At 40.5% G+C, this 25,976-nt stretch overlaps 2 protein-coding genes across 2 annotated transcripts in view; both read left to right on the top strand.

The window, feature by feature from the left end:
* LOC122160824 (tau-tubulin kinase 1-like) overlaps window positions 1–17,160 on the top strand; it is a 44,570-nt gene extending 27,410 nt beyond the window's left edge. The window contains exons 4-8 of the mRNA XM_042819778.1: window positions 5,755–5,828; window positions 8,374–8,514; window positions 9,731–9,835; window positions 10,077–10,127; window positions 17,152–17,160. Of these exons, the coding sequence (XP_042675712.1) occupies window positions 5,755–5,828; window positions 8,374–8,514; window positions 9,731–9,835; window positions 10,077–10,127; window positions 17,152–17,160 (380 nt within the window). The remainder of the gene's footprint in view (window positions 1–5,754; window positions 5,829–8,373; window positions 8,515–9,730; window positions 9,836–10,076; window positions 10,128–17,151) is intronic.
* Window positions 17,152–25,976, top strand: part of LOC122157814 (tau-tubulin kinase 1-like) — a 54,416-nt gene continuing 45,591 nt past the window's right edge. The window contains exons 1-4 of the mRNA XM_042813979.1: window positions 17,152–17,232; window positions 22,382–22,447; window positions 24,920–25,012; window positions 25,669–25,794. Of these exons, the coding sequence (XP_042669913.1) occupies window positions 24,923–25,012; window positions 25,669–25,794 (216 nt within the window). The 5' untranslated portion in view covers window positions 17,152–17,232; window positions 22,382–22,447; window positions 24,920–24,922. The remainder of the gene's footprint in view (window positions 17,233–22,381; window positions 22,448–24,919; window positions 25,013–25,668; window positions 25,795–25,976) is intronic.

Raw genomic sequence — 25,976 nt, 5'->3', positions numbered from 1 at the left:
TATGAAAAGTTCTTTTCTTCCCCCCCATAGTGAGACAATTTGATGCTATCTGAGGCACCAGTTGTTGATGTGGACTCTGTTTCCTTCATGATTTGGGAACTACTTGGTATGGATCTGGAATGGAGCTTCTAGATATTTTTGTTCAAAAATAAGTTTACATGACCTGCATCCGCTCTGTGAACTGATGCATGGCAGTTGCAGTGATTTGAGGCCCTATGGGAGTTTGCTTTAAAAAACCCTTACTGGTACAAACCAGGATTCTGAAACTCTTGTTCTTTGGCATCATAAAGGAGGAAAAAATGAGATTGCTTTGTTACTTAGCACTTACAAGTGACAGAACTCCTCCTTCCAGAAGAGAAATTTTTTCCATATCTTCCATATTTTTTAACCCTTTGGGGTGTAGGCGAAGGGTCATGAAGGAGATCAGAGGACTGGAGCACCTCTGCTATGAAGAAAGGCTGTGGGAGCTGGGCTTGTTCAGCCTGGAAAGGAGAAGCCTTTGGGAAGACCTCATTGCAGCCTTCCAGTATTTTAAAGGAGCTTGTAAGTAGGAGGAAGGTGGTTTTTGTGTGTTTTTGTGTGTTTTTCATGGCCTGATAGTGTTAGGACAAGAGTAAATGATTTTAAATTAGAAGTGGGAGATGTTAGGGAAGAATTACTTACTCAGAGAATAGTGAGACCCTGGCACAGCTCTCCATAGAGGCTGTGATGCCCCATCCCTGGAGGTGCTCCAGGCCAGGTTGGATGGGGCCCTGGGCAGCCTGAGTGGGTGGCAGGCAACCCTGTCCATGGCTGGGGGTTTGGCTGGGAAGGCTTTAAGGTCCCTTCCAACCCAAACCATTCTTTGATAGACAGAAACTGATCTGCTCTCTCTATGATATTTTTCCCCACATTGGAGCTTTGTTGTGGAGCAACATTAAACTAGTAAAGGGGCATCTTTGAAATACTGATCTGACTCTTTGGAGTTAATCAGAGTGTAATGGCTGTGTTAAAAGAGCTCTAGTACAGCTTTTGAGGTTCTGGGCCCAGGCTATCTCACTGTCAGTCTGGCTTTCCTGAGCACTATTTCTGTTCACTCAGCACAGGATTTTTTTTTTCCTGGTGTGAGAGCTCTGTGTGCTTGCCTTTGACCTCACTTGTCAGCCAGATATTTCTAAGCTCTGCTCAGTGTGACATGTTCTTTGTAAAACCCTTCTTCTCAGTGTAACCAATCTCATTGCGTAGCACTCTGATTAATTTTATTCTGCAGTGCAGAGATCTTCTGCATATTGAATAGCTGTGCAAGATGCAGCCTGGTCACAGGCATTGTAGTTTTTGAGTGCTTGATTTTCTTATTACAGAAGACAATGAAGCAATTTTGTGTTGCTTGTTCCCAATTCACTGCCAGGGATTGGACAGGTAAGAATTCAGTAATAATAATAAAAAAAAAAAAAAGGAACAAAAGGGACCTCACTTTTTTTTTCTTGTCTGCCAGTCCCAATCCCTTCTTTTTCTGTGTGTGACTTGCTCTTGTTAAAACGGTGTCTTAACTCCCTGCAATTCAGTTTGTTACTTTTATAGTCACTTTTCATGTTTCTAGAGCATTTTGCTAGGTTGATATAACCATGCTATCTGTAAAGGCAGGAAAGCAAGGCTAAGTACCCTTGGAAGGTGTTAACCTAGCCCAGGGAGACAGATTCATATACCTCAAGTATCTCTACTGCCTCTGCCAAGCACATTTTGCCAAGTGAGGAAGCCCTATGGGTGTTCGAACTGGCATTTGGATGTCATGTTTCTCTTGGCATCACAGGAGTGGGGAGTGCTATAGACAGGGACGCCTCCCTCTGACCAGGCTGCTCACAGCCCCATCCAGCCTGGCCTTGAATGCCTCCAGGGAGGAGCATCCACAGCCTCTGGGCAACCTGTGCCAGGGAATTACCACCCTCATAGTAAAGGATTTCTTCCTAGTATCTAGTTTAAACCCACCTTCTTCCAGTTTAAAATCATTTCCCTTCATGTTCTCACTACCTGCCCTTATGAAAAGTCCTTCCCAGGCTTTCCTGTAGGCGCCTTCAGGTATTGGAAGGCCGCTATAAGGTATCCCTGCAGCCTTCCTTCTCCAGACAGAAGAGCCCCAGCTCTCTCAGCCTGTCCTCATAGGGGAGGTGCTCCAGCCCTTTGATGATCTTCCTGTCTCCTCTGGACCCACTCCAACAACTGCACGTCTTTCTTGTGTTGGGGCCCCAGAACTGGACGCAGTACTCCAGGTGGGGTCTCACAAGAGCAGAGCAGAGGGGCAGAATCACCTCCCTCAACCTGCAGTTGAAAATAAGGAGAATAGCGTGACTGTTACTACACACACACACAAAAAAAACCCTTCAAATTGTAACTGTAATGTTGTATGTTTTTACTCTTTTTCTTACTATTTATTTGATTAGTTTAATTGCTGTCTTGAAAACACACTAGGAATATTTGAATATTTAAATTAGTAGATTCAAATACTGTTTTCTGGTATCCTGAAGCTCATATTTTTCCATGCATATGCTCAAAAAAGATGATCATTTAATGTTTAACTGCTGTGTAATGAATGTTTATCATGAAATTGAAAAGTTTCAATATTAACTTGTTTCTTATTTTGTGTATCTACAATGTTATATACATATATATATATATATATATATGTCCTATAGTGGAAGGGCTTTCCTCTTGTCATTGTTTTTATACATTAGGACATGGTTATTGAGTATAATGTTTGAGTTCCTTCAGAACAGGGGTGGTGAAGGCCACTTCAGTGTATGAAATATTTGTTTTTCTTACCCCATAATGTTCAAGTGTATGTTCACTTTAATTTAGAAGTAATAGCAGGGAAAAAACAAGCATTTCTTTATGGATGAACATTAAAGCACTTCATTAACTAAATGCTTAGAGGAAATGAATGCATGCTTTTATCTGGCAGATAGCACAGTAAAATGAATGCAAGGATACTTCTACTAAATGGAGCTTATACTTTTTTTTTTTGTCTTTTCTGAGTGAAAGTGTGCTTTGCTGTTCTCTGTGCTATGATCTTCATGCTTGTGGATTGCATGTGTGAGGGAAGAAGGCTGTTTCCTTTTGCCTTAAAGGAAAATATAACAGCTCCATCATCTTGATTGCTCAGTAGGGTTTTAACATGATTGGCTTTGTGTGCTGCATAATTTTGATCAACTGTTGGACTGATCTGCAGGAATCCCAAAGTTATAGCTGACTCTCATCTTCCATCTGCTACTTCAGCATGGCATGGACTCCTCTGAGAGAGCAAACAGTTGTATTCTAGTGTCTTCTCCAGCTGGAAAATGAATAAAGGCATCCGAAACCCAAAGGGGTTTATGCTGTAAGCATTTATCCCATCTATGTGACCAGCTGGCTGTATATATGCTGCCTCTAAATATGGCCTGCTTTCTCTACACTCTTATGTTCCTTTTGTTTCATGCAGGAATTGGCACAGAAATGTGTTATCAGCATAGATATGCATATAGTTCTCAATGATAAACAATTACAAATGCAAATATGTATTCTGTAGAATTTTGTGATCCAGAAAATAACAATATTATGAAGCAAACTGATTTATAAGAAAGAGAGATACTCAGGAATATAACTGAAATCTGAAGCAGCCATACGGAGTTAGCGGAGGTGTATCTTAAGTCACAGTCAAGTGTATCAAACAGTAGCATTCTGTTCCTCTGAAATAACTGATTGGAGTGGCTAAGTTCTCACTGTTGGAGGATTGTTTTTTCATGTCCTTGTCTGTAGTTTTAAAGCAATAAAAAGTACCTAGTGCACTTGCTGGGAGTGCTACACGATCATTTAAAACAATGAAAACAAGTAAAAATTGTAGTCATTTACCCTCTCTACCACACAGTAGCTCTCACTGCCAGCAAAATAGTCCTTGTTTTGGTTCTTACTTCAATATCCATCTTATTGTGCTCTAAAAGGCAAACCAAAGCAAAGTATGACTTGCAGTGTATAAATGTAGGAGGCTGAATTGTGCTAGTCTGGGCTGGGGAGTCAGTGCTGGGATGAGTGGGAGTTTGTGCTGGTAGTGTTCATCATTGTATTGTGCATCTTCCTTAGTTCTGCTTATTAGTAGTCAGCTTTTAAAAGAATATATATACATCATTACATATACGTTGCCTGAACCTAGCATGATTCAACGAGACCAGGTGCATTGTGCTGCACTTGGGACAGTGCAATCCCAGATAAGAAGAACTCATTAAGAGCAGTCCTGCAGAGAAGGTGTTGTGGTTCTGGTGGATGAAAAGCTGGGCATGAGCCAGCAATGTGTGCTTGCAGCCCAAAAGGCCAACAGTGCCGTGGGCTGTATTAAAAGAGGGATGGCAGCAGGGAGAGGGAGGGAGTTGTCCCCCTCTGCTCTGCTCTCGTGAAGCCCAATCTGATGTACTGAGTCCAGGTCCATGCCCCGCAGCACAAGAAAGATGTGGAGCTGTTGGATCCAGAGAAGGGCCACAAAGATGCTTGGAGGGCTGGAACATTGCTTCTGTGAAGACAGGGTGAGGGAGTTGGGCTTGGTCAGCCTGAAGAAGGGGAGACATCATTGCATCCTTCCAGTATTTGAAGGGAGCTTTATAAGAAAGAGAGGGACTGACTTTCTACATGGTCTTTCTTCTGTCAGAACAAGAGGCAATGGCTTCAAAATAAGAGGGGAGATCTAGATTAGATGTGAGGAGAATTTTTTTTTTTTTTTTTATATTCAGAGGGTGGTGAGGCTCTGGTATGGCTGCCTGGACAAGTTGTGGGTGCTCTATCCCTCGAGGTGATTCAGGTTGGGTTGGATGGGGCTGTGGGCAGCCTGAGCTGGTAGGGGCAGCCCTGCTTATGGCACAGGGTTGGAACTGGATGACCTTTATATCTCTTCTAACTCAAGCCATTATATGATCATACTTCCCTTCTGCTAATACAGAAAGCATGTCATCTCAAATCCATTATGGGACATGATCTGAAACCACAACTTCCGCTCTGTTGGGAACACACTGTTGTTTTTTGAATATGGGTCTTGTCTGGTGTCACTTGATAAAAAGTAAATGCTGCAGCAGCACTTCTGTGCCACAGGGCAGTGAACTTCAGAGGTCTAACTAGTATTGTGTAACTGTATGTAAACCATATTATTTAACTGTATGCCAGAATATGACATGTATTTCTTCCCTTTTTTTTATTATAAAATTGCCTTTAACAACTTCTATCTTTTAATAGTTTTTCACATACATTTTTCTTTTTCCAGAGTTTCTGACAAAATTAGGGTTTGTTTATGCACTGAAGTAGCATTTGTTTAGCTGTTCCATGGGAAACAATCTAATAGTGCAAGTATAGTAACAGTTGTGTGTAAGTCAGTATTTACTGAGTGAAGTTGGCATAACAAGCTTAAGCACTGCCAGTGAACCTGTGAAGCACACAGTTGTATGTGCTAGTTAGGTTTTGGTTCAGAGGCTGTGTTACATGCGTATGGTGTTGGTATGAACTGCAGTTAGGCATACTCCCAGCTGTCCTGCAGCATGTTTGAGGATTCAGGGATCCGTGGTACTGGTTTCCGCTTGTTGCAGTTTACCTGTGCAGTGTCAGTACTTTCCTGAAATATGGGACTGGGAAGTAAAAACAAAATTAATCTGTTCTGCAGAACTCCCTGCCTGATGCCACTTCAGGTTACCATGCTTGTTAGAAACCATTGGCCTGGAACTGGTTATTGTCTCATGTTCTACTCTGTATGTTTCTGTTTCTTTGCAGGGAAGGATCATGTTTGCAGATTTATCGGCTGTGGAAGAAATGAAAAATTTAATTATGTGGTCATGCAACTTCAGGTGAGTTCTGTGCTTCTTCTCTCTTTCTGTCCCACAGAGGTGGCATCACAGGGAAGGATTTACAGTGAAAGGATAAAGCCAAGCACTGGTAGAAAACACATGGAGCAGAAGACTGTGTGAAAGGGTGTATTGCTCCGATATCCCTTGAGAGATCTCCAGGTTGTCAAGATGCGCTGAGATATTTCATAGGTCCACTTCTCTGTCTAACATGGCTTTGTGACAATTTTCTGAGGAAAGCACTCAATTTAAAATTTTGCTGGAGCTACCTGCAGAATCTTGCAACAGTTTGAAATATCTCCTGCTGAGCTGTGATAGAAAATGCAAACTATGTTTTGTATTGGAGCTCAAGTGTGGTCTCATACCAGTAGCTCAATCTTCTCATTGAAAGAGTGATATCTCTCCCACTTCTGCCAACATTGGTGGTAGCTTGACTTCTGCTGTGGAAGTATTTTCTCCTGTTTGAGCAACATTCATACTGAGTCAACCTGTGTGGTAAATATTATCACCATGCTGCTAGACAGCCAGTTACTTCTTTTGGAGGCAGCCAGCTACAGTTTACATGGGTCTGTCTAGCGAAGCCATAATAAAAGCAGGAGCTGAAGGAATTCCTCCATGGCTTGTACAGGAAAATTTACTAAATAAACATCTTCACAGCCGAAATATGATGGTACTGTCTCAAAGGCAGCTTTCTTTTTCAGTGTACAGTCACAGGAGAAAGAGGGGAATGAGTAGGGAGATATATCTGAATCAAAAACACGAGAAAGGTCTTTCAAGGGAGAGAGATTGTCCCTGGTTCAAAGGGAATGCTTTCAAACTAAAGCTGCTTTTTTTTTTTGACACAGTTACCTTGGAAACTATCTGATTTCAGCACCTGACATAAGATTTGGCAGGGAACTTGTTCTAACTCTCTTGTAGTTTGTGTGTTCAGGCTTTTGCTATACAAAGCACTACATGGTTATACCATAAAGCCCACCTGTCACTTGAGGAGCTTTCAGAACCTGCTATGTTTCTTTATGTATTATTTGGGTGATGGTGCATGCTGAAATAAGAAAGGTGAATTAGTAACACAAAGTAAGTTGCTGCATAACCTGGAAGGTTGTTTTTAGTTAGTGTCTAAGAAACGTGACAAAGAAAAGAAAGACCTGATGTCAGTTCAGAAACTCCGACCTTTAAGGATAATGATGACAAATCTGTGCTGCCTCTAATGAACTACTACAGAAATTATACAACAGGAAAAAAAAAAAAAGGGCTAGGCTGCTACTTCAGTGATTTCTTTTTTTGTCATTCACACTAAGGAGCAAACATGGACCAATTGCTCGGCTGTATATATATTAGCTGGTCTTTGTTGAGAGTGACTGGTCATGGAACTGGACACTTGGAAGCAAGATGGATTAAACCAATTTGAAAGACTAAATCTTAAGATGAAGAGCCAGTTGCAGTTGACTCCTTTATGTCTCTTGAGTTTGTTTACTTGGGAATTGCAGATGGGTGGATGAATAGATGTCATTCCACTGGTTTGGAGAGCAATCTGCTTTCTCATCAGATGTTTGTTGTCTTATGTTCTGTTGTGGATTTTGTTAGAATACATCTGGACTTACAATGTAAGCATGTATGTCTTTGCAGGAATGGAATCAACTGGTTCTGTAGTACAGTGATATTGAGTGTGTCCTTATAACTTATTCTTGATACATGCTTTCCAAAATAGCAGGTTTTTATTCTCAGTGGCTTTGAACTGTTGATACCTGTATTAGCTCTGTGGATTACAGGGCTATTCTGTCATAAAAGATACTCATTTTAAAACCTTCTTTCTTTTTGTAAACCAGAAGTATAATCAAAACTGATGTGGCAGGGATCAAAGTACCTGTTATTCTGGTGTTTAGACTGCCCTATTTTTTTCTAAATTGTCTTTATTTTCATGCTGTGCTGGTAGATTTTTTTTTTCCATAAGTTTAATTAATTGAAGATTCAAATGAAAATCATATAATTTTCAAATACTTTTTTAGTCAGTGGATCCCTCCCTGGTTTAAAGCAGAATTATTTTGATAGACAGCCCTTCCCATTTCGGCGTTGCCACAATGATGCTGACTTTAACTTGAGCTGGGGAATTTGTGATGAAACCACTTCTCCAAGTTGTTACAGATAGCTTCATGACTTGTTTATCGTACTTGTACTGCTTTCATCTCTGTCTGACTCAGGAAAAAAAGTCCAAGATTGTTCTTAATTCAGCTTCCCTGTAGCCTGCTCGTAACAGTAAGGGGATGCTGGGCTTATACAGTCTGAGGCAGTGCTGTCCCTGCCCTGTATTTCTGAAATAATGGATCAGCTGACTTCCCAGATACTGATTGGTATCTTCTTGTCAGCATATACATCACTTAAGTTAAAATGAGGTACATGAAGACCACATTGAAAAAATAAAGGAGGCATGAGGTGAGCATTTCTGGCTAGCATTTCTGCTTTTTGGACATGCATGTTAGACCTTGCAGCTGTGCAATGCTATGTTTTATTGTGATAGTTTAAACAGTAAATGTTGTATTGATTGTTTCAGGGCCGAAATCTTGCAGATCTCAGAAGAAGTCAGCCTCGAGGGACCTTTACATTGAGCACAACGCTACGGTTAGGCAAACAGATTCTGGAGTCGATAGAAGCCATTCACTCTGTGGGATTCCTGCATCGTGACATCAAACCTGTACGTTATTTCGAAAATTTGGCTTCTGCTGATAAGTCTGTCTGTTATGCTTGAGTCGATAAAGGCAGCCTGATGGACTGAACACGGTCGTATTTCAGTGGAGGCAATTAGATCTCCTTGCACACTGCCACTGTCTAATATGCAGGCTATTTTCCATAAGTACAAAATGACAGTTATATTATTCTTTTAAGTGCATAGCAAACTAGTTTTTTATTGGCAAAGGCCAATCCAAGGTGGATTAGTAGCTGTCGATCTTACTTTCTCTAGTCAAGATCACCAAAGGAAGCAATCCAATGTTGAACAGTCGTATTGGAGTCCAATCAATTACTCCTATAAAAGAATTTCAGGAAGAATATTTTGTACTATGTTCTGTAACTCAAACAAATGCCATTTCATTGACTAAATAATCCTTGTAATCTTTGGAAATGCAGCTTTAGTGTTGGGTCATCCAGGTGCCTAAGTGAGGCACAATAATTCCAAGCCAGTCTTTTTCTTTGATCTCATAAACACTTGAGCAGAACTCTTCTTGATATATCACCTGTGTGACAATCTCTCTTGTTCAGTCTGCTGCTTTGAAAACTGGTTTTGGCAGATCTAATTCATCTGAAAAGTTAGCTGACTAGTTGCTAGTGACTGGCCAGAAGTCCTTTAGCAGCTCTTGACTGTGGTTAAGGACATAACTTTATGATGAGAGTAACTGCTCAACTTTCCTGATGTCAATTTGTTTACTAAGAGCCAAACCTAGTGTTTCTCAGATGTCTGAATCTTCAGATGAATTTAAATACGTGATAAAGTGGATAGGGAGTTTTGTAGTTGGAGCAGGAGAATGCACATTAGCACCTGCGCTATGAAGACAAGTTAAGCATTTCTCTACGATAGCTCTAGCCTGTTACACAAGTGATGGAGCTCTCACTGCAGAGCTGTAGGTGCTAAATCTAGCTCTTTTTTCACAACAGCTGAAATTTTGCTAAGCTAATGAGATTTTTAGTTATTTTGAGATTCCATAGTCACTTAGCTGCAAAGTGAACTTACTAAATGGCAGTGGTTCTCCAGTCATATTTAAGATATATCATGAGATGTATTTTAAAATTCTTCTCTTCTGGTTTCATCTTAAGTGTTTGGGGCTATGTGACAAAATTTTGTCAACAAATGGCTACTTTTAGCCAAGTTACTGTTACCAAAGTGATCTTGTTTTTTAAACTTTCTTTTTGTCTAGTCCAATTTTGCCATGGGCCGGTTACCTTCAACATACCGGAAATGCTACATGTTAGACTTCGGCCTGGCCCGTCAGTATACCAACACCACTGGTGAAGTCAGGCCAGTAAGTACATTTCAAGCAATTTTTTCCTTTTCTGCTATTGCTTAGGCAAGGAAAAACTTTTGTTGGTCTGTTGGTTTTGTTGTTAGTATACTTGAATGTTACACTGAACATATTGGACTTCATTTCCTACAAGGTGAGAAGCAGAATGCAACTTCGAATGAGTTAGCAGTTGAAGAAGGGGTGTTTGCTATTGTCTCACAAGATGCATGGTTTTTTATTTTTTTATTTTTTTTTCCTTCAGGTTCAGTGTGTATTCCACAGGCTAAGAATGCTTACTGACCAAGCAAAGAGGGTGAGCCCAATGTTGGCCACATAACTTCTGTAGCATCAGAGGTCTGGCTTTAGGTCTCTAGGGATGTGATATGGGGATCCAGGTTGGTGGATTCATAAAGCTTTTTACTGAGGGGAAAAAAAGGGCTGGTGTGATCTCTGAGGCTGAGCTTCCTATATGCTGATGGCATACTTGTCTGGCTCTGGTTTTGTGTCTATTGCCCTTTGTCCAGATTTCTAAGTAGCAGTATTTCAGCATGCCTGACTGAAGAGGAGGTAACAGCAGAGAACATAACTTGCACTACCTTGTGTGCGTATTACCTCTGATCCTTTAAAAGCACTGTAATATCTGGGCTCACTCACAAGTGTGCAGTAAGCTTCAGATGCTCTGGTTTCCCCAGCAAGTAGCAATGAGAGCATTCCTAGACTTATTTTGAAACACAATAGTACAAGCTTGGGGAGTTCAGACAATCTCCCTGTTTATTATCATAGGCTGATACTTCTTGGTCTCCTTGTTTTTTCCATGTGTATTAGTTGTTCTGGAAACTGTTAGCAGTGTGAGAGTTAAATTTGGAGAGTCTGTAATGCAGGATAGGGCTGGGGAGTGTGAAGAAAGGAAAGACAGATTGTAGCCAGAGCGGTGGTCAGTGGCTGTGTCTGGTTGGAGATCAGTAGCTAGCGGCATCCGTCAGGGGTCAGTACTGGAACTTGTGCTCTTTAGCATCTCTATGAATGATACTGACAATGGGATTGAATGCACACTAAGTGAGTTTTCAGATGGTACCATGCTGCATGCTGTAGCTGAGACCAAGGGATGGGATGCCATGCAGAGAGACCTAGACAGGTTTCAGCAGTGGGCCCTGGTGAACTTCATGAGGTTCAACAAATCAAGGTGCAAGGTCTTGTTATCAGTACAACCTGGGAATGACTTGGGATTACTGATGTATGGCAAGCTAGATGTGAGCCAGCAATGCGCCCTTGCAGCTCACGAAGCCAACCATATCCTGGGCTGCTTCAAAAGAAATATGGCCAGCAGGTCAAGGGAAGTGATCTGGTCTCTATGCTCTGTGTTGCTGACACCTCACCTGGAATTCTGCATCCAGATGTGGAGTCATCAGTACAGGAGAGACATGGACCTGCTGGAGCATGTCCAGAAAAGGACCACAGAAATGATCCAAGGGATGGAATACGTCTCCTATGAGGACAGGCTGAGAGAGCTGGGGCTGTTCAGCCTGGAGAGGAGAAGGCTCCAGGGAGAGCTGAGCAGCCTTTCAGTATCTAAATGGGGGCTATAAGGAGAAAGGGGCTTCAGCAGGGGCTTCTGTGATAGGACAAGGAGAAATTTTTTCAAACAAGAAGAGGGGAGATTTAGATTACATAAAGAAGTAGTTCTTGTTTTGTTTTACAATAAAGATGGTTGAGGCACTGGCACAGGTTGCCCAGAGAGATGGTGGGTGCACCATCCCTGGAGGCCTTCAAAATCTTTATTAATTGTTGTTGTTTTTTTTCCTGCTCAGGTAGGTTTCATGCTGTTCCCCAAAGTTTCAAGAATTATTATTGTTATTATTATTTTTTTTTTTTAGTACCTTAAATGTTTGCTGTTTTTACATCCTCTGAAATTCATAACATCAGTCTTGCTTGTTATGCTAGAAATATAAATGATGGACTTGGCTGTCAGGACATTGTGGTTTTGATTTTGTTGTGTTTTGGTTTAGTTTTTTGTTTTTATATCTTTGGCCTTACTATTTTTGGTCAGTTTCCTATTTTAAAAACACTTGACTTTCGGGAAGGGAGAAGCCAGCAATTCCAAGGAGCAAAATCCACTGGAAAGTTGTACTGGCACTGTTTGTTGTTGTTGTTTTTAATTATGTATGTGCAATTCACTGCTTGCCAAGTGCTATGGCTTTTTTTTTTTTTTTTTTTTAGCATCAAAAGGCAGGGAGCCCCACAGTAGACGGATAAGATAGGCTGTTTGCCTAAAATGTCTGGTTCTGATTTTTGGTAGATTAGTTGAAATTTTGATGTAGGATCATTTGTGTTCTCCATAATCTTCAGTGAGTGTTAGTTCCTCCATCCTCTAGCTTCTTAGACCCTTATGTGAATACTAGTTTTAGCACAATCTCTACTCGTTGCATGGATTTGCTTTCATGGGAATGGTCTCATATCTCTATCAGTTGTCTCTTGCCAGATCTTCAAAATCTACAGTACAAAGTCTGTAGGAACTTGCATTATATTATGGACAACAAAAGGTTGGAGCCAGGAGGTGTGTAAGGAAGCATCAGCAACATTTTTTTTTTCCCTGTTAGCAATTAGAGGGATTCTAATTCTGTTCTCAGCAGCCACATTGCTTAATATTTCTCTAAGGGTTGTAGAAGTCATTGCTTGATGGTTACTGCTTTGGACAGGTAGAGCAGATGTGCATCAGCCGTTTGTTATCCACTGTGTGCTGAGAACTACTTAGGGCCTATCTGGAGGCTGTTTCTTTGGCTGCCATCAGCATTTCTGGCATCTGTATCACAGTCATCAGCCTGGTTAGCAGGAGGGACTCTGGCTATTATGATAAGCAGGACAGGCTGCCAGTGTGAAAAAATAAAATCTTGTGGAGGGTTTTGTTTTTCAAATGATTGTGAGGATGGAAGAATGAAGGATAAGAGGGACAGCTGACAAATCTGCTTGAGAAGATCCCGACTTCTTTTCTGTTCCAGCCCTAACAGCCATTCTCTCCTGTACGAAAGGTGACAAATGCTGATTAAAATCTAAACATGTAAAAAACATTTAAACATTTGAGAAATTGAAATAAAAAAAAAAAAAAAAGCAGAAACGTTGCTGCCTTCTGTACTGACAATATTCCTATAAAATCTCTGCAGTCCATGTTTGCCTACTAGGAAAGGAAAATTGGGAAATGTAAGTAACTGAGGACAGTGTCATCTTAAGCCAGTCAGAACTTAATCCAGACTGCTGATACATAAAGTACATTTTTCTTCCCTTGATATTTAAAGCAATGCTGTTACCTCATTCAAGACCACTGCCCTTGCTTTTCAAACTCATACTCTTTAGCCTCCCTCAGTATCTAGTTTTTCCGCAGGATTGTAGGTTTGTTACCAGCATGAAGGTTCCTGACCAGATGGGGTGAAGTGGTTTGAATTGGGCAGAACCTGTTTGTTTCTCAGTTATGAAAGGCTTAGAAATCTGCTTAAAAATAGATAGTTTATGGAAGGAATCTGTTACGTCAGCTCCAGTTAATAACTGCTTTCAGATACAGAGGATATTCCTAGGAAAAACTGGATTTGTTTCACCATTGTGATTTTTTTTCTTTTTTTTTTTTTTCACTCTCCCATGAAGATGTGCATTTTGGGATGAATCCCAAGGGTATCCGTAACAAATTTGACATTACAGGATACTGAGACCTTTTGTATGAGTCTAACCATTGTTTCCTCTAAATACAGCCTGCTGCCATGGTTGAGACAGACACAAGAGCAGTCTTATTTACTGCAGTGTCCCATTTGTACAACTGACCTTTGCCATGAAGCAGTGAACTGTAAGCACTTAGTGCTGATGCATAGCTTAGGACAACCAAGCTAAGCAGCTAGAGAGTGGATTGAAAGGTTGCTTTTTCCTCATGCTTCTGCCAAAAGTGTACAAGGGGAAAAAAAAAAGAAGAAAAAAAAAAAAAGAATTAATCTTGCCTTCATTTTTACAGCAGAATGGATCTGATGTAGAGAAATAGGGCTGAGTATTAACCTGGAGGGTTATAAACATGAATGCTGTTATGCAGATGATGTAGCAGTATATGCTCGTACAGTGGAGGTGTGCAGACTCACAAGGGACTTCTGTGCTAATGTAGGTCAGTTTATGGACAGTAACTTCTTGATCGTTACATTGTTCAGGTCTCTTTGGTTTGTCACTAAGTGCTGTACAGACAGTATTATAATTTTCCTCTATGTGTGACACCTTGCCTTGAGAAACATGCAACCTATGGTGCCACAGACATTAATTGAAAGCGATGGAGGCTTTAGCAACTTCATCTCCATTATTTATTTGAAAATACAGGAGAGGAGATGCTGTTTTTCTCTAGGAGCCTCTCTCCTGTTTGCAGGATCTGACACTGGGTTGTTATGCTCAGCAAGCAGATTTTTTTTAGCTTAGTCAGCTGCAGCCCATTGATTAGATCTTTCTCCTCATGGCTCAGACTGCACTGCAGCAGTTTGCAGTGCCTTGCTGAAAATACCATGTGTGTGAGGGTGGCTGTGTGATTCAGTGGGCAGAGAGAAGAGATGGTAGGCAGGACAACGCAGAGCCTGTTCATAGGAGCATGATGAAGGCTGCAGAAACGTGTCCACTAGTTAAGAATATGTCCAAATGTGTGTGCAGTGTTAAAAATGAACTTCACTGCAGTGAACAAGGTTTTAGAAGATGAGAGTATGACACTTTTTTTTCTAATGAGGGGTTTCTAGAAAATGAGTTATTTTATAACACAAAGGAGATTAACTCCTACATCCTAAGACCCCAAATATTCAAACATAAAAGCCCAGTAGATTTCATACTTAATTTTTCTTGAAGCATATAAGATGTAATGTTACTGGTAAGATTAGCATTTTTGCTGTAGAATAAAACAGATTTCTGGAGCTGTAGTACTCAGAGCACTGCATTAGCCTAGGAAGAGAGAAAATTTCTCTTCAACTTCGTATTGTAAAGAAGATAATTGCAGAAAAGGCTAACAGCCCAGAACTGTCACATTAATTCATATAGGGATGAGAGGAAGGAGAAGAGTGGACCTATGTCTAAAAAATACTGCACATTTAATGTATTCTAAAATGCAATTTCTGTGGGAATGGGTTAGTTGCAGAGCATTATTGAACATTAGAACTAAAGAACGTTTCAGATAATTATGTAAAGGCTCTTGTTGCTCTTGTTGGAGTACCAAACTTAGAGTTCAGAAGGGAGATTGTGTTGTTTTAAATCATCACATCTAAAGAAAATCAGTGTGGTTTAAAAGTATCAGAAGCAGACCAGCTGATAGATTTCCAGGTGATTAGCACGCAGATACTCTTGTACCTTGTCCATTGTAACTGGCTGTTTCTTTGCTTTCTTCACCTGGAAGCCCTGGTGTAGGAAGTATAACCTTGGACTACCTGTATCAGGTTGCTGTGATTTTTTTTTTTCCTCATGTAGCAGCTCTCTAGTTAGAACTTTGTGGTACAGGGCTGGGGGGAAGGAAATGCAACTCAGGCTCAAATCTCATATATGCCTGAAGGGGGCTATGATCCCATTTTCCATTTCTGAGTGCCTGTACTGCTAAGCTGCATGGGAGTTGTGGTACCTCTGAATGTGTCATTCCTTCTGATTGGTGCTGTGCCATCTGAAGTTCTGAGCGCTTTCCACTGGTCTACAGAAAGAGGAATGGGAAGCTATTACTGTGTTCAGTGGTCAGGGAACAGGGGCAAGTGAATGCTGAGTTGGGTTTATAGGTCAAGTCTTTTCTACATCAGGTAAGTGCATTTGCTGTCAGGTAGAAGTGTCTGTCAAACACTCCCTCTGTGATTGAAATATTAAATTAGTCTGTGCAAAATGGATCTTTTCCAATGTAGATGTTGTTAGTCTTGCATCTTAAGCATACTGTAGCTTAGGCATACGAGTGTGCTCTGGAAGGAGGGAGGTTTTCACGTCGTATGGAGGTGGGGGGGGTTGAACTCTGTTTTCCTGTGTAAGAAACAAGTGTGGCAATTAAATGTTTGGAGGCTAAAGTTGTCCTGTTCAAGAATCAAGTGATAAATAAGATTATGGCTGGAGAAAGCTTTTGATTAAAAAAATAAATAAAAGTTGGTCACTCTTACCCCGCTTTCTAATGCGAGGAGAGGCATTGTTGTTCTCATCTCCTGCACAAATTCTAGCACGGGAATTTTATATGCTTAGCCTGTTGGCACATTGCTTGAAAAGACAAAGTGATCCTTTTGCTCTTCTTTTATGTTAAAATCCACTGAAATTTTCAAGTTTACCAAGAATGAAGAATGAAAGAATGTTGTCTTTCTAACTCACCTCTTCGTATGTTTTGGTTTGGAAATAATGCTACAAGAAACTCTGTTGGGTTGTTGGCTTTTGATTAATTGTTTTCTGTTGGAATATACAACTCTCAGCCAAGGTGTTTTTTTTCACTTTACTGAGTTGTGTTTCAATATACTGTTAGCACTGGCCTCTGATCAGAGTGGTCTTTGCATTTTTATATTATGCAAATCAGACCTTAAGATAAAGTGTCTGCTCACGTGGCCTAAAAGCAATACTGACATTCATTCTGCCCTCTTACAAACCACCTTTGTGCTTCTCACCACAGCCAGCAGAGATCTAGCTTTCTAGGTGGGGTGCTGCAGCAAGCCTGGGAAAAGGGAAGTTGCCTCAAGTTGACAGCTCTAAAACCTGTGATGTTGGCGAAGTAGTGATAGTAAGAATGCTGGTGAGGGAAGGAAAAAAAAGTAAGGTGGTGGCTGTAGAAATAACTAGAAAATTTGGGTGGAAACTCATAAATAATCAGGCAAGGGGATTTTTCTTCATTTATAGAAAATAAGACACTAATATTAGAACTTGCACTGGGTGGAGAGGATAGGAGATGCATTAAGGGCAAACCTGCATGCTGGTTACTATGCCAGTTGGATTGTGGGAGGAGAGGAGGTTTAGGTATCAGATAATTTTAGGAAGGAAAATCACTGTAGGACTGTATGACTGGTCTGTGGTTAGGCTGTAAGCATCTCTGCTCTTGAATTTGTATTTTATACTTATGATCAGGAATAATCAGGGAGAAGTCCCTCTCTAGAGGGACCCCTCTCACTACTTACAGAGCTCTCTTAACCCGCACTGAAAGTTCTGTGTCTAATTGGAACCACATACGCCATGGAGGCAGCAGCCATGAGAGGATGATGGGGGATGACAACAGCTAAGCAAAATGCCCAGGTTTCTGAATGGATGCAATATTGAATTGTTTTTTAATTTGTTTTTTTCCTCATTTTGTTGTTTTTTTTATCATGTTTTTCTTTGGGTTTCTCTCTGTTTTACAGTTCTTTTGAGCTCTTCTTTTGAGGCTGTGTTTGATGCGTTGGCTTCCCATCCGCTGCTCGTAACCATCTCTGCTATGAGTTGTGAGTGAGCCATCATCATGCTTCTGGGTTTTCATTTTGTTTTGCTCTTTTGTTGTATATGGAAGTCTGATTACACCTGGTTTTATTTTTTTCCCCTCATGATATGTTTGCTTTTCAGCAGGATCGTGACAGCTATCTAAATGTGCTGCAGAAACCTAGAGCACTTGGGGTTTTGCTTAAGGGGTTGGCAGATGGGTGGTACCAGAGACTGTGGTTTTATCACTCTTGTGGCTTCAGAGGCAAAGGGAGGGGAGTTCTCTCATCTGACACTTTTGACTCCAGATTTTTCTGTTTATTCATTTCTAACTCCCTGTTGGACAAACTATGCTGCTGTCATTAATAATTCTGCAGTGTAGTACTGTTTAAATTAGTATCTCAAAATGTATGCGAAAGATGCGGAATTTGACTCCACAGGAGATGTGGAGGTTCAAATCACTGTGTCTCCTTTTAGGCCTGACCAATGGAAGTAGAAAATCCCTTGTACTTACCAGGATGTTGGCTTTTTGTTTATTTAAGGTTTCCTTTTTTTTCCTTTTTACTCCAACTTTTCCAGCAAGTTATTTCAATCCAAGATATATCTCCAAGTGTTTCCTGTGATCTGTGACACTTCCTTCCTCCCCTTAGCCTCTTCTCTCTGGTCTGCGCTAGCTTTCCTTTCATTTTCTTCCTGTTGGAAATCCCTTTCCTATTTCCATGACTGATTAACTGATCCTAGATGACAACAGTCCTGCCAGAGGCGAAGGTGGTGGGTCTCATGAGATGTTTGCACAGGTTGGGGAGGAACCAGCAGTCATGTTCTATTAGAATACCGCAGGAGTAAGAAACAGCAGGAGGAAAGTACTGGCATCCAAATGTAAGTTATTAGGAATGGAGATGGAGATCAGGGCCTTCAAAGTTAGCAATCTACAGAACAATGAGATGAGAGAAAAAGTTTCAGTGTGTAGGAAGAAAGGTAGTGTAAGAAGCAAAGATTCTGGTTCATGATGAAATAGGAATGTTCCTGAATTAAAGTGAGCATTTACGAGAAAGGTAAATTTAATTTGAATCATAAGGGAGACAGAATTGGCCCTTTTAATACAGGTGGTCAGAAGTGTTTAAAATGCAGAATGAGGAAATATTCACGGGTGCAAAGCAGGACACAATTTGGGAAAATGTACCCACTTTGTACATGGGTTACTCTGAAAGTAATGTCTCCTATTTATTTCCTAATGGAAACTACAACAGACACAAAGGAAAATATAACACAGAACTCTCAGCTGCAAAGCATTGTTTTTTTCAACAAGGTCACCACCTACATACCTTTGCAAGTGACCAGGAGCCTGCAATTCATGCTTATAAAAATCTGCACCACTGTTTCACGGCTGTTATGACAATGTCATTGCTAGGAAAATGTTGTCCATGTTGTTCATCTTTAATTGAACTAACAGATGGAAGTCAGAAGGCACCAAATCCAGACTGTACTGTGGGTGGCTGTGGTAGGATAGTCCAGCCAAGCTGTTCTCCATCATCTTCAGATTGGTAGGGGGCCTGACATTATTGTGTTGGAAGAGAAAGGTTGTCTTCTTTTCTGGCCTGATCCTGGAAGTTCAAGCCTTCAGCTTAATCAGCATAATCAGCATTACAACTTGATAGTTTGTCAAGGTTCCAGGAAATTCAGGAGGATCATCACTTTCCTATCACAAAATACACTGCACATGGCCTTAGCTGCTGGGGCTGTCTTGAACTTTTTCTTCAATGAGGAGTTCACATGTTGCCACTCTGTGGACTGCTGTTTTGACTCTGGTGGTGACACCATGTTTCACCACGCTAATGATGTGATTCAGAAAACTGTAATCTTCAGCCTCATTTCAGTAGGTGCTGACAAACTCTACACAGTGTTCTGTTCCTGTGTGAGCGTTCATTGTGCCTACCTGGTGCAAACTTCTGTGATATTCCTATGTTGCCACCATCATTTCTAGTACATTAAAGCCGATATTCAGCTCCATGTGCAGTTCCCTGGTTGTAATCTATCAGTTCACATGGATGAACTGATCAAGACCTTCATTTTGTTGTGTGACAGCTGGGCATGGCCATCCAAAAAATGGTTTATTTTTCAAATCACTGTTGTTACTGCTTAAACACACCTGACTGTGCTCACATCCACTGTTTGATCTCTTTAAATGTGAAGCAAGCAGCAACTGAATGTGGGTGCCATTTTTCCCACGTGGGGGAATTCAGTTCCACCCCTGCTTCATACACACTTCCATGTCAGACACAATCTGTCCCGTGGCGACAAAATGTAGTGGGACATTGGTGGGAATGTTCAACCTCTACTGCCATACCAGCAACATTTACCTCTGGTGTCATGGGACAGTGTAATAAAATAGGAGCCATTACTTTTGGAGCAGCCTTCATACATGATGCTGTCTGTTGTCTATGTTGTAGTACATTGCCCATATATTGAAAGGAACACAGTGTAACTGAGACACTGCAGTGCACTTCATATCTCTGTCATCTCCCTGACAGCTCTGTGTAATAAATTACTTTTGCACACAATCTGAATTCAGGGGACATGCTTTATCATGAATAACGTTTTTCATAGTAATACTGATGTGGGAAAAAATTTTAAAAAGTCATCAGCTTGTTAGCTTCTTATTTTCCTGTTAGCTGGAGGATTTTTGTCAGTTATGCTATACACGATTCCACAGTCTGTCAGAACTTGCAGAATTTCAGTTCTGTGTCTGGTGTGGACAGCTCTGGACAGCTGGGATGGTTTATCCAGGCCATTCTTCACTGCTGGGCAATGTGGTGGTGAGATGTGTTTCTTTTTTTTTTAAACATGAAGAAGTGAGGTATGCAAAGAGATCAGAAGAACTAATATCGATGAATTCAGAAGATAAGTCAGCAGTTGGGCAGGCAGGAGCACTTACTGTTCGGATGGAAAATAAGTTATCTCCTGCTTTCCCCAGTCATGGGAACATTTAATTGCAGTATTTAGTGACCCAGTTGAAAAACAAAACTAATTGTCTCATGAGTGGCAGGGTTAAATGTGGAGGGAAAGCCTTTAGGAGGAAAAAATTGTTAACATACATAACGTTTATCTATTTTGTTTAAAGTTCTGAACATCCTGTCAAAACAATTGCGAAGTCTTGCGGTGATCTCCTGCAGGCAGCAAATCAGAGAGGACTGGGGAGAGAGCTTATTGGATTCAGCTGCAGGTCTGGCTTGTGAACTGTTTCATAGCAGTTGCTGGGCAGAAGCTTGGTTAAATGATGGGTGAGCATTTGTTTCCATTCTGAAAGAAAAGAACAAACCTGCAAACTGCCTGGGATCTGGTTTTGGAATAGATATAATTAAAGAGAGTACTCTGTTACTAACAGTAAGTATTGATCTAAGTAATATTTTCAGAGATATTGCCAGCCATACTGAAATCAGCACCTGATACTTGGCTCCATGCATATAGATCTACATTTGATATCTGAGGACATCTAAGTAGGAATAGAACATAAAAGACAATCTTCCCCGTGCTACAGAAATTGAACGATGTTTGTTCTGAAAGCATTGTAATTATGCACTGGAATTGTGACTATTATGAACAATTCCTAATATACTGTTATTTTATAGCTCATGAAAAATTTCCACTCGCAATGGCAAAGAGGAATGAATGTCCTCTTCAGGACCGCTGTCCTATAGAGGTCAGCTATGTAGAGGTCAGAACTGTGGTAAAGAGTGATTCCAACATATTGTTCAGTGGCAAGCATTCTGCTTTTCAGAAACCTGTATTGGTGAATTCAGTGCATACTGAAAGGTATTTTGCAGTAATTTGTCAGTAGGCATCCTAAATGTATGCTCTGGGAGGAACAGATATATGGTCATGAAAATCATATCTTGAATATTACCAGTGCTAAATAAATACTTTACAGTTCAAGCTGTTGAACTGCAAGATTATATGCTGTGTTAAGTGTGTGGCAGGTGTGTATGGGTTCTGCTTGTGAAATGTGACTTTTTGTTTGGAGTCACTGTAACTGCAGAGCTGCATTATGCATGCTATTCAGGTGCATATTAGCAGCATGGTGTTGATGATCTTGTTTAAAACATGCTCCAATTTTTACTCTTTGTGAGAGTTTTGAAATGTAGAGCTTTCCTGTATCCAGAAGGAAATAATTGACTTGTATGCACTTAAACTGACATAAGTGTCCTAAATAAAAGCACAGTTTTAGGCTTCACTCTGAAAGCATAGGCACAGGTGAAAAACAAACAGAAATCAACTGACCTAAGTGGGACAGCTCATCCCAACAGAATGGGTATTGGTGTGCTCAGATTTCTGCAAGAATAGCATCTCACTTAGCATCATTTTCAACACTTAGTGCTTTGCCTAGGCTTAGCTTTAAGGTGCCTGAACCTGATTTTGCCACATGAATTTTGAAAGCTCTGCTGCTAACTCTGGGCCTTCTAGCTAAGCTGAAAGAATTTGCCAGATGCCATTATTTAAATGCAGTCTTTTCGGAATAAAGGAAGTCACACTGTGAAAAGTAATGTCCTTGTAGAGACGGCATTGGGAAGAGTTGGGGGTGTTGCTCAGCCCCTCCAGCTCCGAATAAAAGTCAGAGGAGGGCTGCCTTTTTCCCAGAGTACCTTTATCAAGCCTTCACCTCCCAGGGGACGTGAAAATCAAGAGAATCAGAGCAAGAAAAACTAAACATACTGGGGAAAAACTGGTGAGGAGAAAAAAAAAAATAAAAAAAATCATGTTGACAAACAGTGTCAGCAAAGTTGTACACATGTCAGGGGATTCTCGTTCTTGTCCTGAGCAGGCTGCCCTCAAACTTTGCTTTGCTGTTGTTATTCCGACTGAGTTTTGCACTAGCATTTCTGTGCTAGCTTTTTCCTTGACCTGGGGTTGAAAAGGGAAGTTATAATCCTGGAAAATATTCTTATCTCTTTCTACTACTGCTGTTCTAACCTATCCCTGTTGTAACTTTTCCTTCTGTGTAAAATAAGCTTTTACGGAAATGCAGAATCTCAGAATGCTACACAGGTGGCCGCTAGAGCAGATGAGAGCTTTGTATCCCTTGGGTCTGTAAGATGAATGTAGAAGTTCTCAGCAGGTAGCTGCATGTAGGATTTAGTAATCTGCTCTTTCTGAAATGTTTCTGTTGTCTCCCTTCAGCCTCGCAACGTTGCTGGTTTTCGAGGAACGGTCCGTTACGCTTCAGTGAATGCACATAAAAACCGAGTGAGTATTTCTGGGCTATGAAGGGTTAAACACGAGTTTATTTCTCCCCAGGAAATTGTTCTCGGGAGCAGAGGCTTAAAAGCTGTGAGTTCTGCTTTGTAGCTTATGTAAGTAAATCATCTGAATTCCATTAGGATGTCAAGACTGTTTTCTGTAAAATCAAAATTATGATTCAGTTATTGAATCCTCTCAAGTTGGTAAACTTCGTGATTTTCATTATTGCATTATTGGACACTGATTAAGAGGAAAAAACTCCCACTGATGCAGTTACCAGTGTTACCTTACAGCCTGCTCACTAATTTCCAGCACTACTTGACTGTGAGACGAGTGCCAGGTCCTCACATCCATTTTCCCCCTGGAATTTTGGATTTTAGCAGCATGCCCTCAAGTGAAAAGTTACTTAGTGGAACTCCAGTTTACTTTTTTTTTTCCTGAAGATAACCATTATTTCCAGAGGATCTGACATGTTTCATTCTGAACACTTCCAGAAATCTCATCCACCATTTTTCTCAAAACATTCTTGTCCTATGGCAGTAATGCTTCCTATGTAGAAGTGAACTATAAGTCCTCTGGTCCTGCTGCAAAGTGCTTGCCAGATGAGAATTATCAGCCCTCCTCCAGCTTTCCAGCATCTTAACTGCTGTAGCTTTTTGAGGCAGTGTGTTTGTAAATGTAAATTGGTATTGAATACATTAATATTCTGCATTGATAGTTCTAATCATTGCAGTATTCTATACGTGGTGGAAGTCATCTTGGAGTTTTTGCTTACAGTCTTGTTATGACAGACTGAGTCAGTGGCTCAGCCATTTGCAGACCTGTAATAAATAGGTCTAGCAGGATGCTGTTACCTAAAGAGTGTTTTTATTCACCTCATCCTCTGCCCTTGTCATAAGCACCATATTCCCATACCTTTTCCCATAGTGATCCTGGCACTTGAACTTTCATCTGAAAGAGTATTTGCTATATACAGCATACATACATACGTATGTGTGTATGTGTTTTACATATGTATGTACCAACACACAGGTATATATAAAAACATAGGGGTTGAAGGAAAAAAAAAACAACCATCTGCTTTAGTTTTCTGCTTGCAAAGGGGTCCTACAAGTGCCTGAGCTGGTGCAAACTAAGATATATTGTCTCTGTGATATGTAATCTTTCCTGATTCTCATTTTTCTAGTATGTGCTGGAGAGTATTTGTGATAGAGGGCCATACTGAAAACAAAGCCCCCCATAATTAGGAAATAAACAAAGATAAAGCTTTTTCCAAATAGTTTACTCTGGGCTGACTCTGAGACATGGTTCTTCAGATTCCTTTGATATGTCAGAGAATTCTATTCCTACTTACAAAGTACTTCTGTAATTAGTGTGGCCCAGAGCTCACTATTCTTAGAGTCTCTTTGTAGCTACCTGTAAATTCCTTAAGTTTGAAAATGAGGAGGAGGAATCTGCCAGCAGCTGAACTTTCAGAAAAGCTTTAGGAAAAACAGTTGGTTTTTTTCTGAGAACAGGACTTACAAATTCAAAATTACTTTGAAACACCATCCTTCTGGTGAGGAACAAAGGTCTGAGTTGTATTAATTCAGATGGGTGTTAATTATGCTTTCTTCTGTCCTTTAGCAGTTGTCTGAATGTGGTTTTATTAAAAATAAATCTGTAGGATATCTCATTAAAAATCAGACTTGTGAGGAAGATTCAGGTTGTTTTCCGAGGGGAGGTTACTGGCTGTAAGACGTCATTGCCAAAGGTGGAAACAGTGATACAGGGTGGGCAGCTGAATGCCATAATGTTTTCTGATGGATACTGATAAAACTGAAGTATGATTTTGGGAATTTTCAGCTGTAGCTGACATCAGCTGAAGTTCTATTTAGATACAGACATTGCTGCTTAATGCATGCTGTTCTGAGAGATCGTAGTCTGGATATTGTATGTTGAGCACCAAAAACAAATTCACTTGCTTTATGTTTCAATTTCCCATTTGCTAGGCCAGAAGGAGGGTGGTATGGGGAGAATCTGGAAGTTGTTGTGGTGCTTGATTATGAGAGTTTTAAAAAAAGCCCTTGAGTAAATGCTGTCTTTTGAAAAGAGTCGGAATGGTACTTTACTTAAAAACAATGATAAAGAAGACTTTCTCTACACTGTTTGGGTTTTTTTTCTTTATCTAATTTGTTCTATATCCTCTTAATAAATATTCTGTATGCTAAGTGAAGGAGAATCCTGTGGAAAACTGTTCCGCAATGTATTCAAAAGTAGAACAAATGAAGTTATTCAGGCGACTGTGTTGACATTGCCCAGTTTAGTAAATGCTTGATTTTGCGTCATAAATCTTTAATCTGGCTTCTTTAATCATGTAATGGGAAGTATGACTTCTCTCCCTGCTTTTTAAAATGAGGTAGCTCATCTGGAGAGCACATCTGGACCACTGAGCAGCATGGAACTTTGCTCCTCAGTCTTCGTCTCTCTTTTCTCCAGGAGATGGGTAGGCATGATGATCTGTGGTCCCTCTTCTACATGTTGGTGGAGTTTGCAGTTGGTCAGCTTCCATGGAGAAAGATCAAAGATAAGGTAAGAAACTTAGCATCTATACTTGAGACAGGGTGCTCCCTTTTTGTTAATAGCACTCGTACTATTCCTGTTTTTCATCAGATCTTGCTGCTGCATGCTGACCTGCTTTTGTGTTCTGTCACACGCCAGTGTGGAGTTTGCCTTATTTGGGATGCACGTTGTTAATCATATTGGATCAAGCAATTTTGATCTTACAAAGCAAATAACAAAAGTGGAAAGGCTGAATATGAGCTGTCCTTTTTACAAAAAAAAACAGAGCCTTTAGAAAGGAGTAAGGATAACACTGGCATGGAATGCAAGCCAAATGGGAATTGCAACTGGAAAATTGAGTAACTGTTCATGTTACAATGAAAATAATTCATGCTTGAGAACAAAGTCCCTGGGAAGAAATATGTTACCTGTGCAGTAGATTCTGCTAAAGGGACAGCTTCTGAAGAGTGCTTCTGACTTAGGATTCTCCTTTGGCCTTTTTCTGCAGTGGTCTACCTTCCTGTGCTAGGGATATCAAAACAAAGTGTCTAGCCAAAATGCTGCTTCTACGAATCAGCTGTGTTTTGGGAATGACAAGACTGGATGGTGTTTCAGGAATTGTAAGACAGAGGAAGTCTGAATGTCATGCCATGATTCTTGGATCTGAGATATCTTATGTTTTCCAGGAGCAAGTTGGCATGATAAAAGAAAAGTATGAACATCGAATGCTGTTAAAACACATGCCTTCAGAGTTCCACCTTTTTCTGGATCATATTGCAAGCTTAGACTACTTCACCAAGCCAGACTATCAGGTAGGAGCCTGTCTTTGTTGCCACACTAATGCATAACACAATGGATTGGTATTTGCTTTTTCCAATTTTTCCAGACATATGTTTATATCTGACTGATGAACACCTTCCTAGAACCAGGAGGAAAGGATCCTTACATTCTGTACCATCCTTCAGCATCTCAAAACTTTCTTCTCCTTCTTGCC

Source organism: Centrocercus urophasianus, unplaced genomic scaffold (genome assembly GCF_019232065.1).
Source record: "Centrocercus urophasianus isolate 14NV4802_14NV808 unplaced genomic scaffold, USGS_Curo_1.0 seq_10, whole genome shotgun sequence".
Classification (NCBI taxonomy): domain Eukaryota; kingdom Metazoa; phylum Chordata; class Aves; order Galliformes; family Phasianidae; genus Centrocercus; species Centrocercus urophasianus.
The sequence above is the reverse complement of the archived record's forward strand: the minus strand, read 5'-3'. Positions and strand labels throughout refer to the sequence as shown.